The sequence below is a fragment of the Cygnus olor genome, chromosome 3 (genome assembly GCF_009769625.2).
Source record: "Cygnus olor isolate bCygOlo1 chromosome 3, bCygOlo1.pri.v2, whole genome shotgun sequence".
Lineage (NCBI taxonomy): Eukaryota > Metazoa > Chordata > Aves > Anseriformes > Anatidae > Cygnus > Cygnus olor.
In genome coordinates, this window is record NC_049171.1 from 70,328,831 (window position 1) to 70,352,320 (window position 23,490).

At 34.3% G+C, this 23,490-nt stretch overlaps 1 protein-coding gene across 1 annotated transcript in view; it reads right to left on the reverse strand.

Moving 5' to 3' along the window:
* ADGB (androglobin) overlaps nt 1-23,490 on the reverse strand; it is a 120,216-nt gene that overhangs the window by 22,800 nt on the left and 73,926 nt on the right. Inside the window, 6 exon segments of the mRNA XM_040553086.1 lie at nt 4,260-4,444; nt 5,436-5,623; nt 12,703-12,856; nt 13,023-13,157; nt 15,444-15,537; nt 18,761-18,955. Coding sequence (XP_040409020.1) covers nt 4,260-4,444; nt 5,436-5,623; nt 12,703-12,856; nt 13,023-13,157; nt 15,444-15,537; nt 18,761-18,955 — 951 coding nt within the window.

Consider the following 23,490-nt stretch of genomic DNA (forward strand, 5'->3'; position numbering starts at 1 on the left):
CTTTCAGGAATGCCTCAATGTCCTCTTCTTCTCACTCTCCTAAACCTGAATAGCATAAGCATTCAATAATTCTATAATAGTTTGCCAAGAGGATGATCCTACCATGACGATAACTCAGTTTAGAATGATGTAATCCTACATGAGACCACACACTGGCCGGAAAATTCCCCGAAAAGCATACACAAGCAAAATAACACTTCTAGCCATTGTCACCAGGTGGTGCTGTTACACCAAATTACGTTTCCTCTTGCATGCCTATCTGTTCATCTCGGTTTTTACAAAGTTCTGACTAGAAGGAATTCATACCTACCTCTTGATTCGGCAGTGCCTTCTAGAAAAACTTTTTTTTTCTTTTCTCTTTTCTTTTTTTTTTTAAATGAGAACAAGTGGATACCAATAGTATGAATCTTATATTGTATGTCCATTGTACAAATCCCTACCTGAATTTCTCATCAGTATGTATGGAGGTTCCAATATTGTTATTGTACAGGACATAATTTCCCAAAACTTCTGACAACAGCAAAGAAACATGCTTTTACAATGCCATAAATTGCATCTACACAGTCAGCAGTTGGGTAATGTGATGCTGTCACACTCATTATACTGTTTACATTTCATAATCTTTTTGTTTTGATTCTCTGAAAGATTTGGAACATTTTCACAAAAGGTGGACTTTGTGATATATAGAATGCCTATATTTTGGAAGAGAACTTCAATGTTAAAGCACATGGTCTAGTATTGTAAAAATAATAATAATAAAAATCAGCAAATAGTCACTGCCTCACAGTTTCCCCTTCCAAACGATGCGTCTCTGCATACTCACACTTAAACGTTATCATAATATTCATTTCACTTTCAAATACATTATAAAATCATACAAACATACAATTCATAAAAAAAATTACTACTTTTTTCCAGTTAGAATTCAGTGGCTCCACTTCTGAATATGAACCTGAAATGACAACACTCCTATTTTCAAGCATGTTGCTGTAACTGATATCTCTTAGTCTTATGTGCTGAAATAAAAGCCTAATGTGTGTGTATGATTTCTGAGGATATTTTGAAAAGTTCCTCCTGTCTATGTCCCCTGCTTGCAGTGGCAAAGACAAAACGTCCCCATTAGTTATTCTGCTCCATCCTCTCCCTTCCCACATCAGCTGGAACCCATTTCTCTTCTCTTTCTCCTGACAGTGCCTCCTGATAGTATTCCAGTCTTCAGACTATGATCTTTGTCAACAAGCTGGTTTCCTGAAGGAAATTTTTTTCTTCACATTACTGAAGGTAACTTGGAAATTTATTTCAAGTATTTGTAGTGTTGGTCCTAATCTCAGCTATCCTGTGCCTTTCCTACTTCTACACCAGTTTACTGTTAAATTTACTAATCCATTCCCCCATCCAAAAACAGTAATCAAAAGCAACCGCTGATTACCATGGTAATTCAGTCACAGTATCATGATGGTTTCTCCATGACTTCCTTTCAATACTTACATTGTCATCTGATGAATTACATTTTAAGAGCATATTCTCTGTAGTATTTAATTTTGCTTTACTGGAAATAGCAAGATACATGTTTCATAAACATGAAGAAATTAATTAATTTTCCTATGCAGCATTGGAAATTTAGATAAAATATTTTTTCCAAAGCATCAAGTTGCAAAACTACACAGTTCAAAATAGTGAAGATGAACACATGAAATACAATGCTATTTTGGGCTTTAGCAAAGCAATAATCCAGTATCTGTACAATTTGTCTTTGCCTTAGGATCTGAATATGCTCAAACAGGCAGAAACTGATTGATTTACAGAAGATTCATTGTTTAAAATTCTTCATAAAAGGACTTAAGAATTTAATCTTACAACACTGATGCATAGTGGTGTACATGAAGAGTACAGTAGCTGACTTGATTGCTTATAAACAATTGCTTTATTTAAGTGAATTTGTAACGCTCATGAAGAATACACATTTCAAAATGAAAACTATAGATGTAGTGGAAAATTCAAAATATTACACAATATTACTAGTAAAATTGAAATGTCTTAAGTGAAGTGTATATAAAACTGAAACAAATGAAGATTAGGCAAAAAAATAAGATGTCACAACAGTAGCTGATCTCAAATTTGCTAGATATAATAAATGTAGCAGAAACATGTAGAACATGCATCATTTACATTAAAAATGACCTAAGTATTGCAGGGACAATTGTAGAAAATACACGTAAGAATCACGTACCTCATTAAGTTGTATTTATTGCTTCTGAACAGAAAAATTAAGCACCGCTTAGAACTCAAATGTCAATCAACTGGCTGAACATAATTTTAGATGACAAAACCTTTCATTACGGTTTCTTTTCTAGTTTCTTGAATACCCCAGCCCTAATGTTATCAAATAATAAAAATGCCAGTAACAAACAGCTGTTATCTGATCATAGATCTTGAACACTGAGTTTGGCAAAACTTAAACTTCTGAAAGCCTGGAATTGAAGCATTAAATAGGACACCCAGATAAGCTAACTATGCTCTCTAGAGCATGCAGGAAGTTGTCTTGCTCCATCATAGGTGTGAAAAAAAAGCATTACTATAATCTCAAACTGAAGGTTGTCTCTATTCAGTCTGGTTGAAAATGAGTACCTGCTCAGTTGTACATAATATCCAAGAATACTGGATTAATTTTGCATCATGAAGAAAAAATGGAAGGAAAAAAAAAAAACAACAACAAATGAGACTTTGCCCCTATCACAGGACCAGTGCATGACAGAGACTGGAAGAAACCTCTGGAAATTATACTTTTCAAATCTCCTTCTCAAAGCAGGGTCAGTTGGGACAGGTTGCTCACAGCCACTTCCAGTTGTGGTTGGATTATATCCAAGATGGAGACTCCAAAACATCTCTGAACGACCTGTTCCAATTTTTGACTGCTCTAAGAGTAAAAACAAAATAAAAACTTTTAAAATGCTTACTTTTCCATTTCTATATTTCAGTTTGTGCCCGCTGCCTCTTGTCTTGTGAATGGGCATCACTGAGAAGAGCCTAGCTTTATTTTCTTTCTCTCCCTGTCCCCTACCCCAGGTATTTATATGCTGCCAGCTTTGGACACAGACTATATATTCACAATGTTGGTTTGCTGGATTGCACAGAGGCAGTTTTAATTAATGCCCTTTGGATTTATGTTAGGTGCAATCACTAGTTCCAAAGCATTTGAGCAAATATGTGAATATTAACATATTTATGAAAGATGACCTTTGAACACAGACCAGTTCTCACCACGAACAAGAGCCAAGTTGACAAGACTGCAATATAATGAACAGCAATAAAATTTAATTTAAAAATGTATATTAAAAAAAAAAAAAAGAAAAAAGAAAGTACACCTTTAGTGAATAAACTTCTCAGATTCAAGTTTTCAGTCAAAAAAATGAGTGCAGTAGTGGGTGTTTATTTCAAATAAATTTGGGCTAAAAGAAATTTTGTTTAAATTCATGTGCTCCCGTAAGGGATAACTTCCTCAACATCTCACTTGCTGTCATAAAGAGTTGACAATATGAACATTTAATAAATTTGAAAGTCTTGGGCAAGTAGTTTTTCCTTCAGTGACTTCCATTTCCATGATGATCATTATGTAGCTGCTGTAGAGGCAGAGTCAAAATCAGACAGTATTTATCCTTAAGAAAATCTCATTTATTCAAGAGTCTTTTTGCTTGTACTCTGGCTTATATGGTGGATAAGAAGCCAATAATATGTGTGCTTCTGCTAAAAGGAGTGATGCTCAAGACGGTGCACTCAAATGATAGGGTTCAGTATAATCTATGAATATTCCACCATGCACTGTAACTTGGGCATCAGTTTCTTAAAAACAAAACATTGAACTTTCAGATCAAACAAATAAAGGCAAGATCTTGAAAAGAAAGTATATTTCAGTTCTCAAGGACAAGGAAAGCATATGCATGAAATTTTCAGAACTGAGAAACTACTTCAGTTATTCAGTCAACTCTACTTAGTTACAAAATAAGGCCAACCCCCAGAAGAATAAAATAAGGATGGACATCTTATTTCGATCAATTGTTTTGATATCTCTCCTCGTTGCTGAGGGACAAGGATTCCTACTCCTTGCTCAAGAATACAGCTGATTTTACTCAATCACAAAGCCACTAGGGATTTTATGAAAAAGTGGGGGAAAATTCTATTTTCTGTGGTTATCTAAAGTTACTGTAAGAATATATATGCCATAGTGAATAAAACTGTCAAATACTGAATACAATACTCACCATTGGAACTCAAATGTGTTTCACTACTCAAGAAATTAAAAGCAGGAATGACTGCATGGCCCTTTCCAGTGACACTCACAATTTCTTCCTCATTATCTAGGACTTGTAGTTTAAAGAACACATCTGATTCAGAGGTTTGTACTTGCACTGTGGTAATATGTGATGCTGTGACTTTTACTGAATACCTAAAGAAAAGAAAAAAAAAAAAAAAAACACATCACTATGACCAACAATCCCAGATCTTTTTTTTTGAAAAGTACCTGAATGTTGTTCTGTGCTGGAGACAAACATGTAAAACTGAACTTGTAGCTAACTGTTTTCCTGCAATCTGATAGGCTAAACTTCCTGTACTCTAGTTTAGTGCAGTGAATCCATGATCAATATAAGCGTGGATGGCTGCAAAAAAAGGGGTGGTCTTGCCATTTGTTTTTTACACTACCTTATAAAATGTCCAGATACACATTCTCCCTCCTACTGTACTAGAATTTATTGAAAAATATGGTTAGGCAGATGAGGGAACTGTTTCAATTAAAAAGTAACCCAGCAAAAGAATGAAAACACAAAGAAACAAACAACAACAACAAACAACCCTCTAATTAATCAAAGAAAGATTAAGAAAAAATAATAATGCTCTGATTTAATATGATGTTCTCTTAAAGCAATCTACATGCTCTTGTAAAGTGTGTAGAAACTCTTCTACCAGCCCTGCAAGATGGAAATTGATCAGATGAATCAGAAAAGAGTGTTGTGTTTCTGAATTTTATTTCTAGCTTTGTTTGACAAGCTGAAAAATATACCAAACTTTATGCCTCCTCCCCACTTGCAAAACCTCAATTTTAATGCATGTTTAATTCCCAAAAGTAACATGCAATTTCAGTAAATGATATATGGATAAAATTTCAAGATTGAGCCTAGAGAAATGCAGAATATTGTTACTACAATCTTGGAACTACAGTCTGTGTACTTCATATCTGTTCTTCATTAATTAGTTGCGATATTTCAGAAAACACTTCCATTTATGATCTGTTAAACCTGGTATTGAGTATTGATGGACCATAAAATTGAGATGCTTGTTTTAACACCTTCCCATTCCAAGAATGAGGAAAGAACATACTTTTCTGTCACGGATAGTCCATGTAAAAGGCAGAATTTAATCATTCTTCTTTCAATATTTACCTGAACATTACATGTTTTTCATTGGGTATGTAATATTCCTTAATTTCTTTAGTAGAAAAGATGTTATTTACAGCCTCACGAGAGAGGAACGGGAGTGGACTATGAGAACCGATGAGCCGGAGCCTCCACCTTCCAGCTGCCACAGGCAGGTCACCACTACATGCTTCAGCCATAAATGTGTATCCTTTCTGAAGAGGGAAAACAAGTCATTTTACTTATTACACTAATGAAAATGCAGCCTATGACTACATGGAACACACCATTTGTGTTAGGCTTATTAGAGTAATAAGATGTGCTTCATAAGCAAGAATCTTATTGCTTTATTATAGTCTAACTAAACATCTCTTATTACGGGAATTTATATTTGGCAAAAAGTTATAAAACAAGTCAAATACAATCTCATCTAACTTCAAACTTGGTCTTATTTTTGGGGAGGGACACAACCAACAACAGAACAAACCATACCAGACCTACACTCTTCTATTGCTGGGGAAATGTCGCAGAGTTTCACTTCTCAAAGATATTCTCCAGAAACTACGCTTTAAGGACAATTTGCATTAAGGTAATTACCATGCAAAGTTGTTGCCATAAGACAAGACAATGCATAATGTTAATGTAAAATAAAGTAAAAATCCTTGGAAAACTTGCTGGTTGCACTAAGAGAGCAAAACTTTCAGTTTGCTAGTGTATCTGTGGAAGGCGAAAAAAGAATAAGTATTGAAAGACAAACGTAGACTAAAACTGCGTTAGAGGTAGTAAGACTGGAGTTAAGAACTGCCTGATGACAGTCAAGAAGAAATAGAAAGTAGTACACGAGAATCAAAAGGAATAGTCAAAGAAGTTGGTGAAAGAAAAAGTGAGAAGACATAAAAGATACATAAATAAATGATGAAGATTCTTGTGAACAATACAAGCATAGAAGTCTTCACTGATGTTATAGGTAGGAATTTTAAACTAATTATTTACATTTTTAAAGTGGTAATTATTTCTTATAATACACAACATAAATCACAGCATCCTTAATTAGACATAAATGATAAATATTTTAAGTAGAAATACTATAACTTAAAAAATAAAAAACAGAATAAAAGATTCCAATCCAGCATCACTAAGTTTGGCAAACTTAATTTTGAAACTATTAATCAATATCATCTATAAATTTTGAATAAAAAGAGAAAAAAAAAGCTGAGATTGTACTATTGATGAGAGCATTCTTTAAACTATTTGACTTAGATTTCTTGTTTCTTTCCCTGCTGCTATGAAAGGTTCTCATATAATGTCCTGGCTCTTCAGTTGTTTATGTTTTCCAGCTGTCTTGAACTGTTTAAACAATTACGACTCTTTTTGTTTTTCGTTTTCATTAGGACTATGCCAAATGACTCAAATCATTTGAGACTGCTCCAAAGAACAATACCCATATATTCTTTTCACTTCTGAACTAACTACTTCAAAAACATACGTATATATTTTTTTTAAATGATCCCCTGCTGCCTAAATCAATTCTCACTGTAGTCAGTGAGAAACAACCATCAAACTCAAAAGGAATAAAGTGAAAAATCAGTTGAACACTTTTGAAATTCTACCCTTAATGACTTATTTCCCAACTGCAAACTCTCAGCACTTGGCCTTGATATCATCACTCCTTTTCTAATCATCAATAAAGAGGGCTGCTTTCATCTCAGATTGGCACATATCACTTCTGAGAGGCTATTGATAAGGAAGAATATTTCACACGAGCTTGTCAAATTGAAACTGACTGGCCCCTTTATTTACTCCAGAATATTAACCATAAAAACAATTACAAGGTATAAGACATTCCCCCTCTCAGATGGGGTGGAATAAGACCAGGAAGAAAGGAAAAGCTATTTTGGAGAAGAGGAAAAGAGACTGTGACCTTCTACCAACACTAAGATGCAGAAGTTGAATTCTTTCCAGAAAAAAAAAAAAAGAAAAGAAAAAAAAAGAAAGAAAAAAAGCATTACTCCATTAATACATGACTCTTATGTGACTTGAAAAGTTGATGCATTCTCTTTTTAATGCTATGTTGAGGAGAATATGAAATTTCACATTCTGTAGAAAAAAAGAATTTCTAAAGGATATACCAGAGATAAAATATTCCCCATGGTTTTGCTAAGAGATTACTTCAAAAGGCTAACCTGTTTGTTTTTGCCTGCATGCCAAATGTAAGAAAGAAGTGTGCTCTAAAGTGTTGGTGCATTTGAAAACTGCACAGCAATTTTAAGACTGTAGATGCTTTTAACTCCAAGGGTGACCACAGCTGAAGATGAGAAAACAGCTATTTTGGCAATTCATGCACAAGACGTTTAGCAAAAGCTAGCAGACCTCACATATATGAAAGCATAGATAAACATAGAATGTAAACATGAAAATAACTTATTTCACTGATAAACCAGACATTTTTCCTGCTGGAGGTAGTGTGAAAGTAAAGATGAATACAATTTGCTGCATGGAAATATAGAGATCAGGTTCAATCTAAGGTTAAATTAATATTGTTCTCATTTTTAAAAATTTTATTTCAAGTAAGACATTAAATGTCAGGTTATTAATCTTATTTTTATGAAAATGCTGGTTTAATATAAAAGCACTTTTAGCATTATAAGCAAAAAATAATAAAAAATTCAACACATGATTAATGGACCTGATGCAAATTTACCTAGTCTTTATGAATCCTGAGAAGAGGAATATGGAAAAACACAATGTAATTTATAAGGTCTCAGAATTTGATTTTATTTTGTATTAAAAAAAAAAAAAAGAAGAAAAAAATTAAAAAATAAACAAACAAAATGAGTGTTACCACTTAAACAGCAAGGACAAGAAAAAGGGGTATAAGTCACATGGCCAATGGCAATGTAGCCAGGGAACTCAGAATTAAGTCCCTTCTTCAAATTCTCTAAACTAGTTATACCAACTTGTCATTTCAAACACTAAAATTTCATGTCCCACCCAAGAAGCGGCCCAAGTGAAATTTCTTTGAAAGGTTCTCACCCTCCTTTTGTTCTTCTGCTAAATTTCCGTTGAAAGAAATCAATACTTTCCAGTAAAAAACAAACAAATAAACAAACAAACAAAATCTTGAAAAATTCTTAAGTAGGCCTGTGGTTTCAGGACTATCAAATAAAGGGTTGCGATTTCAAGGCTTTTGAATTTTTTAGAATGAATGTAAAAGAAATGATTCATTATTTTAATTTGTGTGAACTGTAAGTCACTTTACAACCTTTTATCGCTACTCGGTAATATCAACCATTCAAAACTATGATTCAGAAGAACTCACACATTTAAATATGTAATTAAGCACAAAGTTAAAAATCTTCACCGTTCTAAACAAGTGAAAGTCGAAATTCTGAGGGATATAGCCAGATATTCAAGTGCTTTCTGACAGCATGATGTACAATTTTTTTTTAAATTCATATTTATAAAGTTAAGGTTCCATAATCTTCATGTTTGCCATAAGTATGCAGAAAATTTAGAACTGAGATTTAAAAAAAATGGAGTAGGCACTGAATAACATAAGCAATAAGAAAGCAAAATAACTGAATTTTGCAGCTTGTAGGAACACCAAGTAATCATTAGTCACTACTGAGAATGTGAACTAATATACCCAGATAACTCCTATCTGATTTACGCTTCATTCTTAAAAATCTCCAAGAGACTTTATGCCATAATTAGATTTTTTGTTTCATTTCACTATACCTGTGAATCAGAAAGGTTCTTTTTTTTTTATATATATATATCACCTAAATTTATTTTTCTATTAAGAAAGGTGATTTCCTTATGTCCTTCAACAGCTAGTCAACACAAACAACTGATCAGTGCCCTCAATTAGACTTCTGTTTTCTAAATTAAATATGTTGTCAGTAATGATTTCTTAACATCTTATCTTTGTTGCTCAGCTGAAGATTGAAAAATGCTCATCTCTCTATCATATTTTATGATCTGTTCAGAAAACTTGTGTATAAAAAAAGACGGGGAGGGGGGGAAGACAAACCTGTAGCAAGCAGTTGAGAAAAAATGACTGTGGAAGAAAATGTAATACAAAAATAAATAAATAAAATCTAAATAATGTGAAGCAAGTAGCTAGTTTATATCTAGACTGTAATATCTGCAGAAAGAAGACAGACATTATTGCTAGTCTGCAGATTTTATTCTTCATATCGTAAAGTTCATTTCAGAGTGATTGAATGTATTCCAGGAATGACTCTGCAGCACAATAATATCTGCTGATAAAATTTCTATTTCACTCTGTTGTTAGCTGCTGATTCATAGTTTTGAAGCAGAACAACTAACTGGTAGGTTTATTAAAAAAAAAAAAAAACACTATATTAATATTGACATTTAGGAATTCAGGCATGCTGTATTATTTCTTGCTTGATGTATGACACTGTTGATTATTTTTTTTTTTTTTACCAAATACTGTTAGAAAGAAAGGTAACAGATTAAAATAATAGCACTTTATTCTGTGTTTTATGACAATCACATAATGCCTTGTCAAAATGAGAAGCTCAGTAGCAGTGATTAAGAAATGTAATAAAAACAAGTACAAAAAATACAGCATATATGTACAATACTGTTTTAATATTGTTTAATCAAAATCCCTGTTTACTGATATTAACCACACTTAATTTTGTAAAATTTAAAGTCATGAGCTGAAAGAATAATAACTAAAATATCTTCTCTAATTATTAAGTGGAGAGGACCTCAACAAGGAAGAATAGGAGAAAAAAATAAGCCATTTAATTTAGTTAATGACAGAATCGCTGAGGTTATTATGTGCTGTGTCCATGGAAAAAAAAATAAAAAAGGATTATAGAAAGTATCATGTGGGGGTAGGGCATAGGAAAATGAGCATTTCCAGTATTTAAACCATAGTACTGGTAAGATCTTATTTGGAATACTGTGCACAATTCTGGACATCTTTATTAAAGAAAAGCACATGAAATGGGAGGACACTTGAGAAAAAAACAAGTAGTAAAATTGGGGAAGTGGAAAATATGTCTTACAAGACAGAAATAGACAGCTGTGGCATGCTAAACAGGACAAATGCTGAGATGAGATCTGAAAGAAACAGTAAGATTTGTGATAGTTCTTTCCACAGCTCGTCACTTTCTTGAAAGGCACTAAGAGGTGTTCAACACCAAGACTTCTTTTTGCATCCTACCACTTGTCACTGTCGGATTCCAAACTGAACTTTGTTTCCCAGTAGAATACACACCCTACCGCTGAAGATCCCAAATTAGCTCTGAGAACTTGAGGAGCTTGTCTACAGCCCTGCATATTCCTCTAGCAGTAGCAGTCCTTACCTGTCACATTCAGCCAGCTCTCACTACAAACACTATACAAAATAAGTTCATTCTTTTGGGGGCAGAGGTGAAAGTACGTGCAAATATGGGTTGCAAAAGGATAAAAAAAATACTTCTATGGTGTTAGACTAACATCAGTTCCTTGCTATTGACAGATGAGACTGAGAAGGCCAAAACATGAATCTCTCTTCCCTAAAAAGATAAGCCATGGATAGTGTGGCTAACATAGTTAACAGTAGAGGTAACATTAAAGAGGTTAGAGGCAGGCTAGAATAGGAAAATAAGTGGTAAATGATTATATTAATTTTATTTTTAGGCCTGATGAACTTCTGAACTGAATGACGATTAAATAACTGAATAAAACAATCGCAGGGGTTTTTATTTATGTTTCATAACTGATGGGGGAAAGGTAATGTACTTGAGGACTACAGAACTATGATGTTACTTTTTAAAAATGGACAAAGTTGCCTTGAAAATTATCAGACAGCATAGATTTAATGGCTGGAAATATTATGAAATAAATAATGAAATGAACCACTTGCAACCCCCTCAACAAAGCAAAAAGATTATTAATAGCAAAAAAGTCATATACCAATCAAGTTTCCTTCTATAGGAAAGCACATAACAGGAACAAAGGAGAAATGGTAGACATCATATATCTTGCCTTGAGTAAGACACCTGACACTGTTTCTCTGATCATTCTTATAATTCTACGGAAATGCTGTCGTAATGAGGAAACTAGAGTGGATGTTGGATAACCACTTCCAAAAAAGCACATATTCATGACCCAGTTTGGAAAAGAAGGTTGCAGTCAGTGAGATTTCAAAGATCTAAACCTAGAACTGTTTTCATTCAATACTTCTGTTAGTAATGTGGATGGTGGAAGGGAAAATATATGTTTAATTAACTGATAACATGAAGCTAAGGATTGTAACTTATGTAAGGATTGTAACTTGTAAGGATTTTGTCTCCTTAGGAAGACAAAATAAGAATCCAAAGTTATTTTAAACCAGGGAAACAGTCAAAAAAAAAAAAAAAGCATTAAAATCAATAGTGAAATACAACATATTTAGTCAAGAACAATAAACTACAAGATTCAGTTCTTCAGAAAAGCACCTAGGGCTACAGCAGTATGAGTCAACAATGCCGTTGCAAAAAAAGGGAAAGCATCACAGCCAGATTTATAAGGCGAAGTAAGCCCACCCACAAGACATGTAAACTAATAATTTCTTGCTCATCATTTGTATGGCCTTCAGTAAATCCTTGGTGCAAAGCTTTGCGTGCTCAGAGTTGTGCATCATAAACAAGAAACAATGAAAACAACAACTGGGAAGAGTCCAGAGGAGAAAGTAATCAAGAGCGTAGGAAACATACCTTGCAAGACTGAGCAAATTGTCATTAGCCTAAAGACAAAAAGGCAGGAGGAGGGGAAGGTGTGATACTTATTTAACTACATTTATTTATTTATTTCCAGGAGCAAATTACTCTAATGATTCTTACAGACTTTGAGAGGGAGCACATCTAAAGCTGTATTTGGCATCAGCACTACAGTTATCATTAGCACCTGAAGAAGCATGTAATTTAATAATTGCAAGCATGCCTTATAAAAGGCTATTTGTGCCACATTCTTAGTTTGGTCCTTGAGTCTTCAAGGTTATCCTGGCAGGTGAACAGCATCAGCCAGAGCAGCCAAGTTGCCCTTGATTAGCACAGCTCAGGGAAATTGGGTGATATGCCCCCCTTTAGAAAATATCAAAAATAACCAAAGAAAATTAAGACTATTTTTCCACATTAAATTTAGCATGGAAGAAGGTCATTAACAGTCTCTTTAAACTTGCTAGTAAATATGGGTGTACTTCTAAGCAGAACGTTACAATTTAGCTGAAAATATCTACAGAATTCAGGCAATCATTATTAAAATACTTTCCGTCACCACTCTTCACATTTACCTTATTTTTGGGATAAACCTGAGGTGTCACTTTGAAAAAGACATGTGGCATTTCCTCCAGAGTGTCATTATCAACTACATGAAGTCTACAGGAAGGGATAGTGGTATACATCTTTGGCACTATAAGCATATCTTCTGGAACAATAAATATTTCCCTAAAATAAAATAAAATTCAAATTACATTCAAAATATTTTCACAAATTAAATGATTTATGTAACATGTTTTAAAAACATGTTTATGTTTTTAAAACAGATTAGGTAAAACGCAATGTGTCAATATTATTTCCTCATAAGAATCATATAAGGCTGTATGAAACTCACCTAAAAATCACAAACCAAATATTTGGTGGCTGATCAGCATATGTTACAGCATAGTCGGCAAAAGAGACCTTACACCACTCATCTTCATAGCAAGGAAACTTTTCAATTGACTTACAGTTTCTTTTAAACATCTCTCTGGAAAGCAGAAAAAGAGATAAACATTTAAATCTAATGAGGAGGGGACATGTATCTTGACTTTGACTTATACTAATCATAAGCAACACTGGTTTGCATCTGACCGTAAATATAAATGTGGTTATTAAAGGTTTTACTACTACTACTATCTTCTCCGTTAGTTATTTACACTAATAAGGTAACAAATCAGGTAGAAAATGTGCTCTTTAGGTTCAAGAACTAATAACCTGTAATGGCTGATACATACAAATATTTGTATCTATCAGTCTATCTGTCTATCCGTGTGTATGTTCATTTGTTTTTATTAAAAATACATATATATCCATAAGTATAACTTCCATTTATTTATATTAAGCTGTCATCTTAAAGCTGTGGCATCATTAGGAGATTAAAAAATAAACTTCTTTCTGGTGGTTTTTTTTTTTTTTTTTTGGGTGGGGAACAAGACAGCAATAAAAATAAAACCAAACAAATTTAAATGTGATTAAAATTGTTCCTTACATATAGGAAGGAACCTAAAAGGGTAACTTCAGAAGTTATTCTTTAGGCAAATAATCTTTTAGGTGTTATTAAGTTCTACGAAATTAGAGCCAACCTGACAGGCACCTAACTGACAACACGAAGTTCTAATTATCATTTGTAATATAAAAAGTTAATGTTCCCAAAACATGTCCAACTCTTTCAGTTGCTAAAATATTATCAACCAAACCTGGACAATGGTACTTTGATGTTTTGTTATCCCTAGACAGCAATTAAAATTACACAAACTATCCTCACAACCATGCTTTTAGCAATGATAACAGTCAACCTTGACATTTAATTAAGATGAGCCACAGACTGGATCCAAATATCGCCAGAAGTAGTTTAAAGCAGGATGCTTTGAAATCTTAGTCCACAAAGTTTTGCAAAGGTTCCTTCTGCTACTGATAAACACCATGCTTGGACAGCCCCAGATTGGTGAACTCCTTGAAAATTACAGTATGGACAAATATAGTGAGCTTCTCACCAGGAATGTGGGGTGTATAATGACAAACAATTGGTAACTCTAGCTTAATCTAGTTTAGGACATTTTAGACCAGTTGTTTGAATTGTAAAATGGTACTGCTTCTGCCCTGTGGTATGTCTGGGGTTCGAGTATGTGGAAAACTTTTACCCTAACACTGAACTCCTGAAATTCCTGCATGTAACTTTACTGGCCAACGTGCTAGATTGTTATATTAAATTCAGTTGTTCAGATCAGTTGTTAAAATATATATATGTATTTCAAAAAATAATAATAATAAAATCATAGTAACATGATTTTAACAGTCAAATACATCCCCTGAGACAATGCCTGAGAATCAGTCCCATATGTTTTAAAAATCTGAAGGCAGATTAACAGCTGCATCTTATCTTTGGTTATTTAGAGATGCTCCCTTTCTAACACTGAGGTCTAACATTTAGAATAAGGCTGCAGTTGTGCAGTCCTGATCCCACCTACATACCAAGGTTTTAACAGGACATAGTTATCCTAATTAGAAACACTAAAAAGTGAAATAAATATATACCCCATGTGAGTGTTCCTCAAATTGCTGGGTTATATGGAGTGAGGATTTGTATCCACAGCCAGTAATTATTGCTAGTTTTCACTCCTCAACCTTAGCAGAGCTGGTCTACTGCTGGACTGGTTGTGTGAACACTTGCAGAGATATTTTTTAAGGACTTTGTGAAAATATGTGATCCCCAAAGGCAGTCATGCTTGAAAATGATTTAAGGAACACTGTTGAAATTAGTGCAGCTATCTTTGCAGAAGCTGTTATTAAATACCAGGGAACACAAACATTTTCTTTCAAGCAAGTGCTGCAAACAGAGCCCCCAGTGATATAAATTATGCTAGAATTAAATAGCCTTTCTAATGTCAGTCATGATTCCTTAAAATGAATCAGAAGCATGAATCAAAAGGTTTCTTTAAATCATCTGGATAGATGTTTAATCAAAGAATCAGCATCAGATTTATACATATGAAACAGCCTACTGGATATTAAAAAAAAATGTACAGAAGAATACAGACAATATTCTAGTTCAAGCTCTAGGAAAAAAACCCTCTAGTAACATCCTTACCTAATGATTAGAAGTGATATAGTTTTATTCAAGCAAGTAAAGCACACAGAATAAAGCAGAGCATGTCTTCATGGAAAGCATCTCATCCTTTTCAACAGTTTAGTGCATTTATTTTGTGAAACAGCAATTTATGGCAATTCTATGGAACTGGCACCAATAAAATAGTTGAATTGATAACTTCATTACCTTAACAGTATTACAGCACACTGTTCAAAATTTAACTCAATTGCAGTCCACAATTTTTGCAAGGTTTCTTTGACAATAGTGTTTTCCTTAGTACCTAGAAATAATGAAATAAGTTAGAAAAATGTATGTAGCACCTACATTTTTATTGTTTTTAGTATACACCTGCCAAATACTCACAAAAAACCTTACTTGCACAAATTAATTTTCTTACGAATCATTAGGATCTTATTTAGAATTTTACAGAGGTTTCACAGAGCTGATAACTACTTTTTCCTTTGATAGAGGAAAACTCCTTTATCATCACCTTTGTACTTTTCAGTACTCCTACAACATCAAAAATGATGTGACTAATATTTTCTGATTTACAGACCTTCACAATAACATGTTGCATTGATATGAGATGATCTCTGTCCTCAGAGAGCACACTGTTTAGCTCTCAGTAGCAATTATAATACTAAGGGGCAGGTGCCTAGGCAATCTGTGAAGCTAAAAAGAAGAGAATCAAACAGCTCTAGGGGATAATTCACCCCACCCATGCCTGATACCTCCCAGATGATAGCCTGTCTTTCCATCTGAGGATGTCTATTTCCATCTGCAGAATGAAAATGAAGACTAGGCAACTGTTTTAGACCTCTAACATTTAACTTTCCAAGACCAAAGTTATGTGAAATCCTCCTTTATTGCATAAACAATTAATGAAAAAATAAACAAACAAAACAGTAGGAAGATGGGGAAAAAAGTTACACTTTACCACAATGAGAAGTAAGAGAGAAAAAAAAATAGATAATGGCAAAGAATAGAAGAATAGTATGATTAAAAAAAAAAAAAAAGGCCAAACAGCGAAGCACTGTAAAGAAAATACCTCAATTAAATGTAGCAGTGTAGAGGTTAATCAGGGGAAGCTAAGACATTATAGAAAATTAAAGAAAGGAGTTGAGGTACTCATATATAGTTAAAAAGATAAAACTCTAGAATCTGAATCATCAAAAGAGCAGATTCCAGGCTCTGGGATTTGTAGGAGTTAATACAAGTAAAAGCTTACAAGAACTCCTAATTTACAAATGGCACTTTTTATAAATTAATAGGACACTAGACTACTTGGTGGAAAACCTTAAGTAAGACTGGGTGCAGGTGATAATTTGGGAGAAAGGTGGCACTAGATTTACTGATGAGGAGTTGAAAGTTTGAAAGATAACTCGAGTAGATCAACAGGTGCAGGCAAATATACAAGAGAGAGAACCCTAGCAATGATGCTAGGTCAGGAAGGAATTTCTAGCAGATGGGGATGACTTTGTAAAAGGTGACCATGTATCTCAAAACAGAGCAGTTTTCTTTGTCAAGATCCTCAGACATTCATATACTGTAAGGCTAGAAGGTATCTTTGTGATCTGACTTTCCATATAACAGCCTGGTTAACATGTTAAATGCTGTTTCACCACATGTAAAGAATTAAGCCTTTTTTGAATTAGATGTGTATTTTTGATTTTACAATTTTCAGTGATGAAAACCCAATACAACTCTTGTTTTATTCTGGTAAATACCTTATACTTTTTAAAACAAGTACCTCTTTTTCTAGTTTGAATGTGTCTGTATTCAACTTGTAATCTTTGAATCTCAGACTAAAGACCTCATTAACCCTTCAGATCTCAGACTAAAGACCTGTTTGCTATCAAATTCCTTTTCTCATGTGGATACTTACAGATTATAATGATGCAATTCTTAATCTTCCATTTTGTCAAATTCAAAACTAACAGTATACAAGTACAAGACACTTCTTTAATCATGATCCTTACAACTCTACCCAGATCTGGTCACCTATCTTTCTTCTTGGACTGCAGACACTGCAGCTGGACACAGTAGTCCAACTAAGATGATAGAATTGCTGGCTAAGAAATGTAACACAAGTCTTCAACTGCTATGTAAGATACCTCTATTTACATACCTAAGAATGAAGCATAGCATCAGCATAACATCTTTTGAACACAGGACCAGCCTTTGATGCTGTGTTCTGCTGATTATCCATTACATTCCTCAGGTGCTTGTATAGACTTGTTGGGAGAGGAATTGTATTTATTCACTATCAGTCTCTCCTACACATTGCCCACAGGACACTGAAATGTAGGTAATGTGACTCAAAAAAAAGTTTCCAGCAGAACTGTAACAGCCTGTCATAAACTGGGTATCTGACTAGGTTTTTTAATGATGATCTCTGGCTTCAAATAGAGTGAAAATACAGAGTTATTATGACCTTAGAAAGATTAAATTTAGATTGGATAGACTATGAATGCTCCAAATACTTCATCAATATCATAATGCTCTTTGAAATGGTTATGTCAGCATTTATAGAATTATACATGATACAGGATTAATAAGAGTTTTTCATTATGTTCTCTGAACTGAAATGGTCATGGTTTGTGGAGGTCCTCTTGAAGAGAGCTTTTCTGCCTTCCCTAAGTGTGCTCTGAATTCAAATCTATGAAAAACAAACCATAATGATCCTCAGAAGCACACAAAGAAAGGGTTTTAGGCCAAAGCTTAGTTGGATTTGTTGTTTAAGATCTTTCTCTCTCCCCATCTCCGATCACCTTTTCTCACTTTTTCACTTGTACACTCACACCACCTTTTCCTACTACCTTTATCAGAACATTTCTTTAAACCAGTTTAAAATCATTGGAAATACTAAACTCTGCCAATGACATTTAGGTTTCTTAAAGCCTAAGTTCAAATTGTTATTTGCTATACACATTAAAACAAAAAAAAAAAAAAAAAAGACCAAGAAAATAAAACACAAATACACATGAATGTACAGACAGAGAAACTCTCCAAATGTATTACTTTATTAATTTCCTTAGGATTCTCTCATCACAGCTGTCCATACATATTTTCCTGTAATTTCTACTGTATGTCTCATCACAAATCAACATGACAGTGTTAAAATATAGTTTAGAAAAACACAGACAAACCTACTTGTTGCAATGATGTAAAAGAAGGACACATACATATTTAAAACTTTTACTTGCTTTTGTAGAAAATAAACTTTTAACTCAGCTCTAAGCTAAAACTATCTTAATGTAGATTCTGCTTTAATATTTATGGAAATCAATGGCAGGTGTCTTACATTACTTTTTAGAATCACATGTGCTAAGTGGCTAGGTTGAACACTTCATAGATTTATATGAGATTATTCATTGAACTATAATGTTCTACTGCATTTTGGTTCACTTTAACTAGGTATAATTAGGAACAAAATCTTTAAATATTTGAACAAGATGAAGCATGAAATATTTTTTTTTAAAAGCTACTTTTAAAGGACACACCTGGTTTTCTGCTGTTCAATACTTTCCTCACATAAGCCCCCCTCCAAATGGCTTGGAGTTTAAGAGCCGCTGCTTCTTCTTCAAAAGTGGGAATTCTTTTCTGCCAGCTACCAGGGGAATTAACCTCAGAACTCTCCGAAGTAAGGGTAAGAGAATGAGCAACATCATTAAAGCTGGAAGTCCTGTAGCTGCTTGCTATGAAGTGAAAAAATAAACAAATGATTTGAGAGCTATATTAGAGAAACACAGTGGTTTATGCATAAGACTTCCATATATGACAAAAATGTGTCTCCTAACATTTTCCTCCTATAATGATAAAAATAGACACCACATACTGTGTAATTATAAAGTTAGCATGCAGCTACTGTGCTACTGCCAAATACCAAATCATCAAGTCCTTACTTCTTTTTACAGACAGCTATTTCAGTGTATTTTTAAAAAACAAATCTTTTAATATAATTTCAAAATAACCTTCCAAACATAAGCCAATAGAATTTGATGCATCAAAGCCTGAATCTCCATATAGCTTAAGAGCCTCATAATATTTTAAGTGATTCTCTCTCTCAATCTGATCATTTTATGAAGTAATAATTTAAACATTAACATTATTCAAAATATTATATTCAGCCTTTGCTAAGGAGCTGTAGATTAAGGGTAGGATCTATGATAAAGTGGAAGTTCATTTATCTGACTGTGACTTTCTGTTATCAAGGAGTTTTTGAGTGGAACAGAAATCAGTAGGATCTGAAAAATTACTAATGAACTCTGTGAAGGAATCCTTGCCTAGAATTAGCATCCTGGAAGCCATCAGTACCAGGATTTAGGGAGAGGGTACGGGGAGCAGCACTACAAGGAAGCAGTGCCAGGAGGCCAGTTTGGAACTGCAACTATGTACAGTGAGGAGGGTGAGACAGAGAGAAGGGAAGGAAACTGTGCTCCAAAATGAAATACCAACAAACAAAAAGGAGGAGAGAGCGCTGCTTGAAACGTGGGACACACTAGCTTAAGAAAAGATAATGCTGTCATCAACTAGAAGATCACACATTTCAATCCGATCTCTTGTGTCAAACATTGATAAGATTGATTGCTTCCAACCATCAATCCTTATTATTGTCTTATTTCCAAACCCCAGAAAGCTTCTTTAATATCTAGTGGCTCTGAAACACTCTGTGTAGTGGTGTTACACAACACCACTTCAACAGAGGACAGATCAGAACTCAACAAGATTCACAGTACAGCCACTTTTATAAGATAGAAGCTTGTAAGCAGAGAATAATATAGACTGGAGGGGACCATTGGAGGCCATCTGGTCTAATCTGTGAGGCTAAAGAATATATGGATATACAGTCAATTAAATGTTGATTTGTTTCTAAATATACAAATACGGTAACTTGGTTGCAGTGTCATGCACAGAAATGACAAAACCTCACTACTTATTCATGTGAACTGTCAAAAGTTACACCAAATCAGGGTGAAAATTGGAAACACTGTGAAACACTGAATGTTTTGTAAAATTACATGTTCTTAAAGATGTATTTTTAAATTTATTTTTCAAATACATTTTCATAAGAACAAAAATATTTTGATTTATAACATGAGTCAAAGTAATGCTAGCCAAAATTAAATATTCTGATCTATAAGCTTCGTTTTGACTTCACATTTCTCAGTATTTTGTCTTTTAAACAGAGATGTGTGGTATTGTGAAATGCTTTAAATCAAAAAATATTTGCTAGGGGATGCTTCAAATGATCAGCATTTGACATTACAATTAAACTGATTCATCAGGTATTTCTGACCTGTTTTATTTGTTAATTACAAGATACACTGCTATTAAAGAAAATGAAGTTCTCCAAGCAGCCTAACAAAACTTAGTTCAACAGATAAATCAGTTGCAATTTTCTCCTGATAGTGTGGATACTGTAGGCAATGCAATATAATGCTTTTATTGATTAGGTCCATTTTGCATATAGTACTAGAGAGACACTTTACATATTCAGTCAATTAGTGGCAAACCTTCCCTCCCCTGTATTGGAACTCAAGTTCGAATCCAAACAGAGTGGAAGAGGAAACAAATGTCTAGAGTTATCCCTTCAGTCCCACCACATAACTGTGTGATCACCCTCTTAACCACTATTTCAAGAAAGAAAAGCTTGTTCCAGGAGAGAACCGGGCTGGTATAGGATTTCTCAAATATGGTTTACACAGATAACCTTATAGCTAACAGCTTGACTTCTAGACAAGATAAAGTTTTAGACCAGAAGATTCTTACAGAACTGCACTCAAAAGGCACTCTACAACTTTAAAGGTGGAATTTATCCACAAGAAAGAAATGTAACCTTTGAATTGTGCCTAAATGATTGTCAAGTGACCAAGACTCTAGACTTAGAAATCAGTGCCAGAGACAGTTAGTGAACTGAGTTGGTTCATTACAGAGTCCAAGAAAACCAGTAAAGAGTAAGCGGAGGGAGCGTGCAACAGAGAGCAGCCAAGCAGCATTGAACTATTAAGACCGTCTCACCTTGTCCCGTGTAACATCATCCTGATAGGCTTTCTTTTCTAAGAAGCATCACACACCTCCGTAAATTCTGTATCTCACGATTCCCTGAAGTTCTGCAGTCTCTATCTACTCTATCTCTCCAGAAAACCATGGAACAGCCATGACATGGAGAAGCAATCAGCTTCAGAACCTTCTATCTTTTTGTCATACTGCATGGACTTTCACATCTCCTGTGGCTCCTGTGCCAGCTGTTCCATAGGGTCGGATGGTATTTGGCAGACAGATCAATGTCACTAAGTTGTTTTCAGGGTGATTTCTCAGAAACTTTGCCAGAAAGGGCTACTAACTGCAGTACATTGTGACATACCTTGCCCTGGGCAAGTCTTGTGGGGTATTTAGCACACAGTGCAAAATGAATATGCTAATACAAAATGGAGGTGGCATTTAAAGTTCAGACTTGCATAGATCTACCCTCAGACACAGACAACAAAAAGATTTCATTCATCTATTACGGTACTTTACAGTGATAACTGTTAGTTTTCAAAGGATTATAATTCAAGTTGTGATACGATCTGTGCAACTAACCTGACAATGCAGCAGTGTTGTTGCAGGCCAGATAAACCAGGTCCTTCTAGGCATTCCTATAATGCATTTGTCACTTGTGCTTTCCTACTATCTACCTACTTTTTCCCCCACCATTTGGCTTGCTTTATGCTTTTTCTAATGTAGCTGTCTCCATTACTTTAGCATTCTGGGATGGAACCTGAACAAAAGCATGCACTTACTCTAATGCAATCTTTATCAAGCAGGGCAAAATATATACATCCAAAGGTAAATAAAGGCAAAGGGAAACAATTCACTTTCCAACCTTTTGTGATTTAGGTCTGGAAAAGCAACAAAATTAAAAAGATAAATTTTACACTGTAGGAAAGCAAACTGAAATAAAAATTTTCTTTGCCATACATTTCTTCCACTTTTTATGATTTAGGTGGAGAATCAAAACAAACAAAAATAATCTGCCACGCTGTACCTTATAATTCAGTAACATGTATGACGTCTTTGCTATATGAAAACTTCATATATTCTAGCTGTGTTGATTATTCAAATCTAATGTAAAAATACCTTCTTGTTTATTGTTGACAAGTACTTAATGTTGGATTTTTTTTTGGAATACAGAAATTAGTTGCACAATCATCTTGAAAAATGTGACAGGTGTTGTCGACTTCAAGTATTGTTACAAATGTCAACAAACGGGCCCTTATAACTTTTACTCTTGTCCTAGAATATAAATCTGAAAAACGCATTGAGTTATGCAGTCATTCTGTCCGATTCTTCATCTTTTATATATCAAAACCAATAACCTTCAGAAGAGAGACTTGGAGGAAAATCCCCTTTAAAGCAACAACAGAGACAAATATAGGTGCTTTCTCAAAATTTATTACATTATTTTGTCAGTAAATATACTCATGTAAATTTTAATGACTTTTTTTATATCGACTTTCCAAAATAAATTGACTAATGAAAGGAAAGTAATATCATTTTTTTGTTGACCAAGAGCAAAGACTTCATATTGTAAGTTCATAACTGTAGAAGGGGAAGCTAAGTAACCCTGAAAGAATGATCTTTAAATGATGAAAATGCATCTTCATGCCAATTTTTCAGATTAATTCTTTTTGTCTTGTTATGAAGCCATAAACATAAAGCTTACATTAATAAAATAAATATTAATAGATTAAAAAGTTACACAGATAGTAAAACAAGCCTATGGAAATGGAAAAGAGCCATGTATCTGGCTGCCAGGTGAACTTAATTCTAACCCTTTATGCCTCCAGCCTGCATATAAAATGAGGAAAAGAACCTGCAATGAGAGAATTATTCTGGGAAGGGGAACCAGCAAAGCCTGCACACCTTATTGCCCCATTCAGTGTCACCAAACTTCCTGTCACATTCCATATAATATCATGATCCCTCCCACAGTACCTTCAGATAGCTAACTTACCCTAATCACAGGCTGGAGATGAGGTGGACAGTGCTGTAGCTAGTTCCCACACTACACGTGTGACTAGCCAGAATACTAGCCAGCAAATGCAATGATTTGGCAACTAATAGGCTTCAAAAAAGAAAAGGGGGGGGGGGGGGGGGGGGGGGGGGGGGAGGGAAGGAGAGGGAGGAAAGGGGGAGGGAGAGCAGGTAATTAATCCACCACCAAGAAATAGAACTTTCAGTAAAGGTA